At 34.5% G+C, this 12850-nt stretch overlaps 1 protein-coding gene across 1 annotated transcript in view; it reads left to right on the forward strand.

The window, feature by feature from the left end:
• The window catches only part of LOC136841137 (uncharacterized), a 128104-nt gene extending 116615 nt beyond the window's left edge, over window positions 1-11489 (forward strand). The window contains exons 56-61 of the mRNA XM_067108182.1: window positions 767-949; window positions 1706-1842; window positions 2079-2182; window positions 2457-2655; window positions 3060-3185; window positions 9235-11489. Of these exons, the coding sequence (XP_066964283.1) occupies window positions 767-949; window positions 1706-1842; window positions 2079-2182; window positions 2457-2655; window positions 3060-3173 (737 nt within the window). The 3' untranslated portion in view covers window positions 3174-3185; window positions 9235-11489. The remainder of the gene's footprint in view (window positions 1-766; window positions 950-1705; window positions 1843-2078; window positions 2183-2456; window positions 2656-3059; window positions 3186-9234) is intronic.
• Window positions 11490-12850: the final 1361 nt, after the last annotated feature.

Genomic DNA, 12850 nt, shown 5'->3' on the forward strand with positions numbered 1-12850 from the left:
TGGAAAGATGAGCTTGAAATTGAGTAATGTATGGAGAGTGATGTAGTGGTTATGGGCAGAATAATCTAAACTGCGTGTGCAAATGGTGTGACTCAAATAACAAGTTTGATTCGAGTGGTATAAAATTGAGAAATGTAAAGTGGGAAAAAAAGGTTAGGGTATCATTTTAGCGTCAGAGTGAAAATGTCCAAAATTACCAGAATTTTAAAAGTGGGCACGACAAGCAGAATTAAAAGTGGGCATGACAAGTAGAATAATCTGCATTTCTAAAGTGCATTCAAAATAATCTAGGATTAAGCAGCATGTACTATAAAGTGGCATTTCTTTAGACAGAAAAATAGGTCACACCTCATTACAATCAGGGAAACATTATAGGTATTACTTGTCAGAGTTGATCTAGAATTGATCTTGAAGCAGTTACCTACACATCATCATTGGGTCTGTGTTCTTTAATTGCGTACTTATATGATATCCATATGTTAATCATGAACATTCGTTATTATTATATCAAAATTAATTTTGAATAAATTTAATTTACTGAAATGGTAATTCTTCTTGAAATAGTTTTTTCTGCTTGAGGAAAAGTCAAGCTTTGTTAACATTGTTTAATTCTTGTTAACATTGTTTAATTCATTTCAACTATCACATGAACATTAAAACATTAATGCAAGACTGCATGTATGAAGCTGAGTAGCAGAGAGACTGCATTCATCGTCATCCCATCTGTGGAAAACACAACCAATATATACTCACTTTATGTACACAGGAAGTATCTTAGTCGACTTCGATTTTGTGCAAGACAACACTCGTGTGGCAGCGAGCACTCCAACACAACTCTACGATCAGCTTGCAGAACTCATTGGGTCTGGTAACTTCGTTCTCAAAGGTCTCAAGGCTGAACAGCTGAAAGTGCCATCTCAGCCCCTTGATGGATCAGGACCTGTCACTGGTGAGTGATTGAGCTCTGGTGATAGAGACAAGAATAAACCATTTTGTAATTGAATTTCAGGTCAGTTGTTGTGTAGTCAGACAAACAGTCACTCAGGAAAACTAAAATATATAAACATATTTATTGTCACTCAGGAAAACTAAAATATATAAGCATATTTATTGGTTACCTTTTAAATTCTTGTTAATTGATGTGAATTTTTGATTACCGATAAAATTATCTTCTCATTTTAACATCCTATAGATTGCAGTGACTATTTAACATTACACAAATATATTTTATGCTGCATTAGTAGACAATATTTTTATTATAAGAGCGGTAGAAACATTGAAAGAATGACAGTAGAAATGGAAGTGACTTTAAAATAAATATACCTGTAATTACTTCATGAAATAAGTACTTCTTGATCATAGGAATTCTGCTTGAAAAGAAGAAAATTACTAGCTCGGCTATTGATGAAAATGTGATGAAGCCATCACAGACAACTTAATTAGACTGCAAAACCTTTTGATTGTACTTAATTTATTTTTATAAGCAGAAGCTGTATTGTACTATTACTTGGTTTCATTATTGCATAAAGATCTTTTTTTCATGTTATGGTGAAAAATTCTTTCATCTGTAGAATGGAGCAGAGCTCAGTTTTTGTTAATTATTCAAGAGGGAAGTAGTTTCGTCTCATGTGATTTTTGTTAATGCTAATGTTCACATTACTGTTACTACAAGACTGTTGACTGATTTTCTTATCTCTTCATGCAGCTAAACAAGGCCAGACCCTTCTGCCAATAATCATAGGCTCCGTTGTTGGAGGTGTGTTATTAATAGTTATTGTCCTCATCTGCGTTGCTGTGTTCCTCAAGAACAAGAAGAGAATGGACAAGATTCAGCCTCTGCAAGTGAGTGGAGTGATTCTCCAGAAACAGTTTTCCTTTGTTGTGAATTTTTTTATCTTTTGAAATTACTTATTTACTACAGCACAACTACTTTAGTTATTGGTCATAAAATTAATTTGATTATGACAACATTACCCATGACATTGTTCATTAAATTAAGCGTTGCTTTACCTTCTCAAGTCATAACTTTTATGTTCTTGGACATTTTGCCTCCACATAAGAATGACAATATTTTGCAGACTGGAACTCAGCAACCAACGTACAGCTCCATTCACTTTGAACAGTCATTGGATGGTACTGCAGCATCACTTGCCAAACATCGAAATAACATTAGTCCAGCGAGGTAGGTCAAAAGCATTTGATAAACGTCTATGGCTTTCAGCCCTACCTAAAACATGAATTTTTATTTCAACAAAGTATTTGATTTCTGTTAGCCAGTCTCCTTTCAATCCCACTCCCTTGTTAAATTGATTGTAAAATTAACCAGTCATTAAACTAGACTTAATGTCATCTCAATAATAACTAAATAATTATTCTTTTCTTCTGTCTCTGCTGAATACAATGCTCTGTACTGTCCTGAAAGAGCTAATTGAATTTCATTAATCTTTCCGAAACAGCGGCAGTTTGTCCTCTGGGGGCACCTACTCTGACGAGGGCATTTTCATTGAACGGCGCTCCACAGCCAGTTCAAGGGCGCAGTCCAGTGGAGGGAGCAGCACAGACTCAGGCAATGGGGGAGAGGTACCAGAAGCCTTTAGGTATAAGAGCCCCACTAAAGAACAGCTGGAACGCTCTGGGCCAATACCAGAACACATTGTGAGTTTATATTGATGATAGTTGTGTTATTATAAGAAATTAATCGTCTTTTTTACGGACAGTGTGACATTTCAGGTTCAGTAGGAGAAATGCTTTTCACTTTTATTTGATGTTCACAGTTTTCACATGAAGCCTGATGTGGAAGGTTACAGGAATTTATTGATGAAAGTAATCCATGTATGCATACACGCATATTTGCACGTGCATTTCTGTGCAAATGCACGTATGTGCATGTATGCATGTAGATAGTATTGTTGTTTTTGTTTTTTAAAGAAGGTAGTGAAGACAGTGAAGAGCATTTCATCCAACAATCATTTTTCTCTTAGGGAAAAGGCTACGTATTTTCTATGATCCTGTTATTTAAAGGTAACCACCTTTTTACTCCCATCCTAAATGAATACCAGGACTCCGAAATGCGTGGAATAAGGCTCGGCCACATGCTTCCAGGCAAACCAGATTATATTTTGCAAGACGAGCCTAAGTGGCCTGATTGGCGAACGCATGAATATCGATTTTGATACTAGAGAAAGGTTAGTCTCAATTCATTCAGGCTAAATTAATATCACTCGCCTACTATTCCTGCATATGAGTAGAACCACGGCTGGTAGTTGTAGCATTTGCTGGAACGTAGCCTGTGGGCTGGTGGAAGAAACTACTTTCAGATTCTGCCTGCAGTGTCTTCATCAGACCCTTATATTTAGCATTGCTCCTTCAGTGCTGCCTGCAGTATATCCATATCTAGGTGAAATTTCTCTGTATTTGAATGCATACAGTTTCTGAACATTGTCTATAACACTCCAACTTAAGGCTTCATTCCACACAGAATTGTTTATATTATTCCTAGCTTTGCTTATCTTGTATATCTTAGTCTGATAGTTTTCATTTGTAACTTTTGTTTTATTTTAATTAGAGTAGTGCTAGTAATAATATGCATTAATTAGCTTTTGTATAATGTGAATTTATTAATTGAAATGGCTTGAGTTTAGTAAAAGGCCAGTCTAATGTAATTTTTTTAGAGAACCCTGTACATGTAAGGCAAGTTAGATTGGTTGGTGACCAGATATCATAGGCTGTATGAAGTGAAGTAAGTAAAACTTGGTAGTAGTTAAGAGGGGCCATGTAAATACTGTAATAACGTATAAATGGGACATGTAAATACTGTAATAACATATAAATGGGGCATGTAAATACTGTAATAACGTATAAATGGGGCATGTAAATACTGTAATAACGTATAAATATCTTCTTAATTTTCGTATCATACCAGAGCAAAGGGCTTTCTTTAGCTTTTGTTAAGGAAGGCATAAATCTATTTAGTATTTTGCAATGCTTCAGAAAAATAAAAACTTTTGTTTTCTGACATCCACCAACCATTACAGCGGAAGAAAATTCAGAATAGCGGAGATGGCGTTTTGCCTGGCTCCCCAGAACAGCCAGCAACAGTGAAGCATCAGTGGTAGACATTTTAAATCAGCAGGTCAGGTCAGGCTGACTTCAAAGGCAGTGTCCTGCATTTGGGTGCTTTAGGTCTTTGGGCTTCATTTCTTTTATCTTGGTCCCTTCGTCATTCACCATTAACTTCTTAAATCTCCTTTTAAAGGAACATAAAAAATGTGTCATAATTAATTATATCGTAAAAATATTTTCAGTAACGCAAAAGAAAAGATTGAACCATGGAGTTCATTAAAAAGTATTAAAAGTTATTAAATAAAAATGTTATGGAACAGTTTAGTTTTCCTTTAACTCAAGACTTAAAAGATATTTTCCATTGTTGTTAATTGGTTACTTACTTTGTAGACAGCAAAAATTGAGAGGATAGTCTCTCTTATGGGTACACTATTTTGAGGTAACTAGACAGGAGACCTCCATGACTAATCCTATTCGTAGACATGCAATCAGTTTATTGTTGTTGCTTTCAGTACCTTTAAAACTATTGTTAGATGCAAGCAAATTTGCTGTCACAGTAAAACAACAAAAACAAAGGCTCAGCCACATTATCACATCAAAAAATGCTGAATACTCTAATTAAAATCAGCTTTGAAATCATTATGAAATCGACATACCATGATTTAGTGCTTTCCCTCTACGTAATTGTTTTTACAGGAATTCCTGTGCTGGTTCTAGCCCTGTGGTTCTGGGGTAAAAACTATACCACACTGCTGAACTTAATACGTACTAATTTAATTATACCGTGACCTGAAGTGCATATGTTTTTCTTAAAGTTTTGTAGTTTGATAGACTATCATCTATCTAGTATTTCTGTTTTGTGTAGCCCTCAATCAAGGTTCCAGTTTGTAGGCCATTTGGCATAATGCTTGTTTACCTAGAACGACATAATTTCAACTGTTCTCGTCTTTCTTGGTGTATATTCTGTAAATGCAATTTAAGGAAAACTTAGGATAGTCTTGTACCCATAAGAGAAGTATTTTTGTTTAATATTAGTTAATCAGCTCCGCATATATCACGAATCTCTTGAGTTCAGACAATTATATATAGCATTTTTATGAGGAACCACATGATCACAAAACAATTCAAACAAGCCATAGTTTTGCTGGTATCACTAGTCAGGCCATCCAAATTGAAGAAAGTATGTAAGGGTAACTGCAGCAACTTGATATTTACTTTGTTAATAATTTCAGTTGTGTTTTTGTCTCATTATCCAATGTGGCATAACATTTTTATAGAAATTTGTTGACTGCTGTGAGACTGTCTTCCATGTACACGTCCTTCTCAATAGTTACTTATGGTATTCGAATAATTTACATAGATTTCTTCTAGTGTTACACAGGTTTTAGTGTAACAGTTATTCATTATTTATGAGATTTTTGGGCTCTGTGTAGCTGATTATTTTAGTTGATGCATTTGTGAAAAACCATTTCTTCTTTCCATCTTCATTCTATCTCATTGACTTCCAAAAGACTTGACTTTGGGTTGGTTTTAAATGTCCATTACAGTATCTACAAAAACTAAAAGATATTCTTCAAGGAACCTTTAAGATAAGATTGACTCTACCTTTTACCACCAATGGTGCCCCTTCTCCTTCCATTTATGCTAGTCCATACCATTGTGTTAGTTGCTACATCTGCTGAATTTCCATTGCAGTTATGCAGCTATTGACTGCTCAATACCTTGTCACACATTGCTGTTTCTTAACTGAATTTTGATGAAAAGCAAAGATGACATGATTTCTTCATACTTCTGCCTCAGATGGTGGTACTGTACTGTAATATACTTCCATAGCTTGGCTGTTCTCTCGCATGAACTCTCCAGTTGGAGGGGCCTAGACATCAGCGTCATTCAGAAATTCAGCACCACTGGTTGAGAGACATTAGAACACTTGTGTCCACTGAGATGCTTTGCTGTATTCACTTATCAAACATTTCTGGGCCCAAAACATTGAGATCCTATTTGATGTATCTGTTACTCTCTTGCTTACAAACTATAATGATCCAACCAAAAACAGCAACGCGTCATATACCGTAGTAGCCATCCTCTCTATCAAAGGTCATGCCTTTTTTGTATAAACAGAGGGCCTTTATTTTCTTAAAGGAGTGACTAGACATCTTTGGTCATTTCTCAAATACAATAGAACTGCAGTTGGTATCATTTATAGTCCTTTCTTTTTTCTTTCAATTTGGATGGTCTTCTCTTTCCAAAATTGGTAGAATTATTATTGTGTAAATTGTGTGAAGAAAAGCTAAAAGTGACGTTTTACTTTGTATACTGATTACTTCAAAAAAATATTAATCTTAAATTTGTCGTAAAATGAGGTGTTGCACCTACAAATAAAATTTCGCTTTACCTGACCAAAGAACATAACCTGGAAGGCTTTCTAATTCTGTACCTTTCATCATGTCAGTGTCTTTCTGCCTTTCAAAGCCAAAAAGAAAGTTGATTTATTGTATCCTTACTTGTAAATAGCAATTTTAAAATTCTACCCTTCACCTCACTTACATCTGTAGAAATTGTGATTTTTTTTTCTGTTAGCCATGTACTGATTCCCCAAAAACCTGGCCATGATTTGAAGCCTGCAGTTGTATATTTTTATATAGTTGCACGATGTTAGCATAAAATATACCCTTCTTGCAATGCTAGTATTTCAGACTCATCATTCCAAGCACCAAATCTGCCTTTTCATGCTACTTAGCTGTAGCAGATGTTAGCATAACACCATCTGTTATTTGTCCTGTGTAGTATTATTCTTTTCTATAGCATTCTTTTTTACCCTTTTAAAATTTTTTACTCTTATAAATAAAAGTGTGCAGGTATTGTTTAATTAGGGGTGAAATTCTGATTTAACGGATAGTGTACTGTATGTATATATGCCTGTTTCATTATGATTACTGTGAATATTCATGATGACACAGTTTTCCTTTTTTTACTTAAGAAAGTTTTCCTCCGAAAATGGAACTGAATGATTAATATTACGAATATGTTTGGTGTTCTTTGGAAACTGGATTTAGTAACAATCGAAATCATACAACCTGGGAATTTCTAAATATAAAAAGACCGAAACATTTGCTCTTAGTGACATTATTTTCAGTGATCAGAGATTAGGTAACAAATTAATACTTATTTTCTGCTATTCAGCATCGTGATGTCAGCCTTAGTTCCGCAATATGTAGTTTCTGTCTTCTCTTATCTTTCTCCGCTCTAAACCTGTTCCTCAGTAATGCTTAACCTGAACCTTTACATATCTCTCATACTGCTAAGGCCTGTACATACTCTAATACCTTATCTGCAGACTAATGCCTGTTTGATTGTTCCATATATGTTATATAGCTAAACATTCTTATAACTCCTACCATTATTATCTTTAGACTATTATTGTCTTCAAGTTCTTAACCTCATGACATGGCTAGATATCATTTCACCCATATGCAAAAAGTTCTGTATTATAGATGTCACTATACACCAAAATGACTGGCTCTACAATGATGAAGGATGTAATGAGGTCTGCTACTAATATGGGCATTTTTGCCAGACTTTGGGCAGTTTTAGACATTTGCCACATTTTGTCAATATCCTGCCAAAATTTGTCAGAATTGACAATTTTTTTATCATTTTGCCAATTTCAGCTTGATAGGAAATACCAAAGTGTGACAGAAATGGCCAAAATTGCCAAAATTTGGCAAAAATGTCCAAATGTTTCGCCCAGTTTTTCTTTTTTAATTTTTCTGTTAGCAATATGATCAATTGGATATTCACCACAACAAAAGTCTCTGACCACTAGCCTCGTAGGAAACACTATTTTTAACTGTGTATTACCTCAGACTTCAAACTGATACAGTATCATATATCTTTTCTTCATAAATACTCTGATCATACATAAATGTATGTGAATTCTGTTTTGATCTCCCCCTCACCCATTCCCTTCAAACGGTACTAGCTGGGGTAACAGACACGCTGCTTTCCTTGATTTTCCATGAAGCAAGTGCAGCTGTTTTATCTGGTATCCACCTCATATTGATGAAGAGACAACTTTGTTTTGACTTCCACTTCTCTTCAGCTATTTAATGGAGGAGGCATATCAGTCATTCCTATCCTCCCACTCTTCTGCTGCTTTGGTTCATGGCAAAATCTGTTGGAAATTTCCCATGCTATGAAGATATTTTATCATTAGGTCTATGAAGATATTTTACCACTAGGTCCTGAATCCATTAAAAAACTGAATTCCGAGTTTTTGTAAATTCCTGCTTCCTTTGGGTTAAGCACCACTTTTTATTCTTCCTCCCTTTGGTTATGCATTAGACTTGGGATAAATATTAGCATCTAGCTTCTGTACTTAAAATTACATTCTACCCACAAGATAAAATTGTAACAATCTTTAGTTGCTTAGAATATTTCAGTCAATTTGATTAATACCGACTCTTCAGCATTGATCAGTTACTGAGTAATCAAACTTCCTAATTCATTCACACACATTTTATGAAATCCGGTAAGCTTCATTATTTAGTACATTAGAGAATGCCTTCTGCACTCCTCCTTGCAATGTTTAGGCCACAGATCCAGACACATAGTCATGCAATATCTTCTTGGCTTATTCTCTGCATTCAGTGTCTTGTGTATTACTGTAGTTCCATTCACAGGGGAAGACTTGTCTTCATTAGTGTATAGCTTCGTTGTACGTATATTCTTCTCCCAGAAAGCTTCATTGTTGTGCTTCATTAGAAATAAGATCCATATGCAATCTGCTTTTTCCTTTTCTGCTGTAGTCAGCAGTATTTGCATGGTGTATCAGTAAGGTACTATTAATGATTTGCAACTGGTGTATATCTCATTTTAGGTTAAGCTAAAAATCTTAAGTTAAAGAACTGTATCCTCTTGTAAATACTGATATGACAGCCTCTGAGTTACATCATTTATTTTCATTATTTTGGATCCCATTTGGTACCTATGTTATATTCAACCTGCTACACAAATGTACAAGAAAAATATTATTACAAAATTTCAATTTTATGGTAACTAAGATTCATTATTGTAAATTCAGTTATGACAGCATATAAAAATTCCTTCCCCAAATGTAAATGTTCAATAAATCAGGACAAGTTTTTTCAATACATTGTTTTGATGTTTCAGGTTAAGAAAATGAAAGAGGAAAGAGAAGCTCTCCCAGGAACACCAGGTGGACTCGATTAGATGACCTTGCTGAATAACCCACAAGAAGAAAATGATGCCACTCAGAGGAGCCAAAATCTACTTTAGGATCCCACAACTTTCATTCTTTATTCCTTCAAAAACTATGGTGTGCCTGATTATTGCGGTGGTGTAATTTTTAAGACCTATTATCCATTTGAATGTTAGTCTTCATAAACGTTATATTATCTGTAAACAGCACTTATGCAAGTGAGCTCTCATGTGGAGAGGAGACTGTACATCATTTTCAACATGACAGACAATTCTGTTGAGTCTTCAGATTCTAGTTTATCATAGAATACTTCTCTAATCAGCTGTATGCAATATAAAGGAAAAGCTTTATTTATTACCCTGTACCATGAAAAGTCAGGAATGAACTAAAGTATTTATTCATCATTTTATGAACAGTTCAACAGGACATGGGCTTTTACCGTTAAACGCAAAGTTTGGGTAAATAAAATCACTGCCCTTGTTTTTTATGTAGTCACCTTTATTTTTTCCTAAAATACACATTTTCATATTTTTTTTAGCATTTTAGACAAGTTAAGTAAAATTTTAAAGCACAAGAACTTCTGTTTCCTATGTTATTGTGACAGTGGTGATATCCACAGCAAAAATCTTAAGTATGAGGTTTTGTTGGAATAGGAATGCATTAGTGTCTCAATTTAACAGATGCTTTTGGGGTCTGGCTTTCTGATAAGTGACTAAATCTGCTACGTTCCTGTAGTCTGCACTTGAATAGTATTTCCTAGCTATCTTACAGCTAACAGCAATTCCACATAGTCCCTGACTAACTTGTACTTTGCATTTAACATTCATTTTAAGAGAGTGACCTAAAAATTTATAACATCTAAAATGGTAGCTTAAAAAAAAGCAGCTGATTAGTACAGAAATCTGTTAAGTTGAGATATTCCTGTGTATCTGACCATAAAAATCTTGGAATTCAATATTTTAGCCTAAATGCACTATCTACCATAATAACACGTGAAAATATAAGATGCCTTATGTGATTTCCTGTATGACATAAAAATTGTAACACGTGAGTGTAATTAATATGACTGTGATCTTTCAATTCATCAGTATTATTTGAAGTACAGTACTGTCTATCAGAGAAGATAAAAATTAGTTTTGACTGAATTGAGAGCCACTTGCAAATACATTTTCAATCTTAGAAGTAGATGATTAGCTGAATGTTGTTGACCTGCCTTGGATGTAAGGAAACAGTTACTACTGAGAATTACAAGGTTATTTTTGAATTAGGGTCGTAAATCAAATGATGTATTTTATGTGTTTGGAAGATCCTTTTAAAATATGCTTCAGTAAGGCTGGTGTGGGTTATACTGTGTCTGATAAACAAAACAAAATGAATGTGGTCCTTGTTGGAAGTTATAAATTCTATGTACAGTACTGTAAACCTTTTACAAAGCACTGATAAATGGCTGAATCTGAACATACATCCAAAACAGCAGATTTTTACCAACTTACTTAGAATGCTAAACAGAACTTTCAAAGAGTACTTTAACATTCTCCTGGTTTACAATGAACCCTACTAAAAAAATGCATAAAATTCCTATAATACATTAAGAAATACTAGAAATGTTGTATTTAGAAATTCACGTTATAAAATGGTAACCCTGCGAATGTATTAAGAAATATTTGAATGTTTCAATATTCTAAAGGTCATACAAAAAGTAGTTCACTGGTTGTTCTCTGAAAGCTTCTTAGTCCCCTGGAAGAGTAGTTTAGATTTCTATTCTTTGTAAAATACGACCAACACATATATATTCTGACTCAATGTGATATTAGCAAATCATAGTCTATATTCTTCTATTGCAAATTCATATATATATATATATAAACCTTAGAATAGACTGAAATATATCGATGTACAAATATACTATTTGAAGCTGAAAATGAATGATATATTTTATATAAAATTAAGAGAGAGAGAAAGGGTGTCTCTTTGATACTGAAGTAATTTAGAGAACTAAGAAAGGTTGATAATACATTTTTCCATTTGATCCTGATATTCTTATGGAAAAGAGGGATGGGGATTGTGACTATCCTAGCTTTCGGGATCTGGAAAATCCAGTGGACTCTGTAGTTTTGGTGTTTTGGTCTTCAGTGAAACTTTGACTGATGTAACTATTGCAAAAAATTGTAACCTTAATAAATTTGTATATCATCTTTATACATTGCACATTGCTTTCATTATATCCCACAAACTGATATATAAGAACATTGAGTTTATGATATCGCACAGACGAATGAAATGTGTGTAGTTTGAGGAGCTGGAGGGTGATATCAAGTTGGAATAGAACACAGAATTTAGGCTGGAGGAGGAAGAGATATTGTGAAAGGAGGTACAGTAAAAGGAATGAAAAGGGTTGCAGATAGGGGCTGAAGGAGTTCTGCAAAGAACCTTAAGCAGTGCCTACAGTTCACTGCGTAAGGTGCACTGATGGCACTGTTCCCCTACGAAGGAGTAAATATGGGGGAACTTGTGTTAAATGCTTTTTTGTATTTGGTCAGTTAGTTATTATAGAGAAGCACAAAAACAGGAAAAGATTTGCTGTTGGTTGCAATAACCTGAATGACTTGAGATTTTATCTGAAGTGTGAATTAAATTAAGCATTCTACTGCAATTCTGGTTTCCACGGGTTAAAATAATACCTGCTTCTTACAGCTTATATCAACATTGATCTTCTTAACAGAGAACTGAACTATAAATGATCAGAACCAGCTATCTTGACCTACCTAACAGAGAATTGCACTATAAATGATCATAACTTTCTACTGTGACCTACCTAACAGAAACTGAACTATAAATGATAATGAAATGGTCATGAGCATCAGAGTCACTGACCAGGTATGTCTGGAAGAAGGAATGGTGACGACTCATCTACTATGGCACTTCCAAACCTCAACTGCATCAGGCCAATCCATAAAGGTAAAATCCATAGAAACCCACTTCTTCAACAAAAAAAAAAAGACCCACATTCCTGTGATTATTTTTCAGGCACGAAAGCTTTTCACATTTTTTATCCCCTAAAAGTATGTGTGAAAATGATCTTAGGCTTACTTGAGGTGATTTGTCATTTCAACTGTATCCAAATATTGGCTTGAAAGTGATATGTAATCTGATCATAATAAACAGAACGATATTGCATCAATTACCTTCGAAAGGCTTAATTAGATCGTACTAAAGACGAATTATATGTACTCAAATGTCACAGAATTTAAACTGGAAACACTTATATATATTATTTGGTATAATTTTATGGGCTAGGTGCGGATATGGCCTAAAGTAGAAATATATACTATCTCACCCCTTCTGTAGTTCTCAGCTGCGTCAATTCAACATGCTAGTGCCATGTTAGTGTGCCATTATATGTGGTCAACCACTGTTACAGGTGATTAATACTTATGAGATCCCTCTCATCTACTGTGAGAGTAAATCTCTTTGTATTGCTCAAACTCAACTTTTGTTGGAATTGGAACATGAAATTTATGGCAGGGGCCAAGCACTAGAACCTATGAGGTCGTTCAGAGCTGAAAA

The sequence above is a fragment of the Macrobrachium rosenbergii genome, chromosome 8, assembly GCF_040412425.1.
Source record: "Macrobrachium rosenbergii isolate ZJJX-2024 chromosome 8, ASM4041242v1, whole genome shotgun sequence".
NCBI lineage: Eukaryota > Metazoa > Arthropoda > Malacostraca > Decapoda > Palaemonidae > Macrobrachium > Macrobrachium rosenbergii.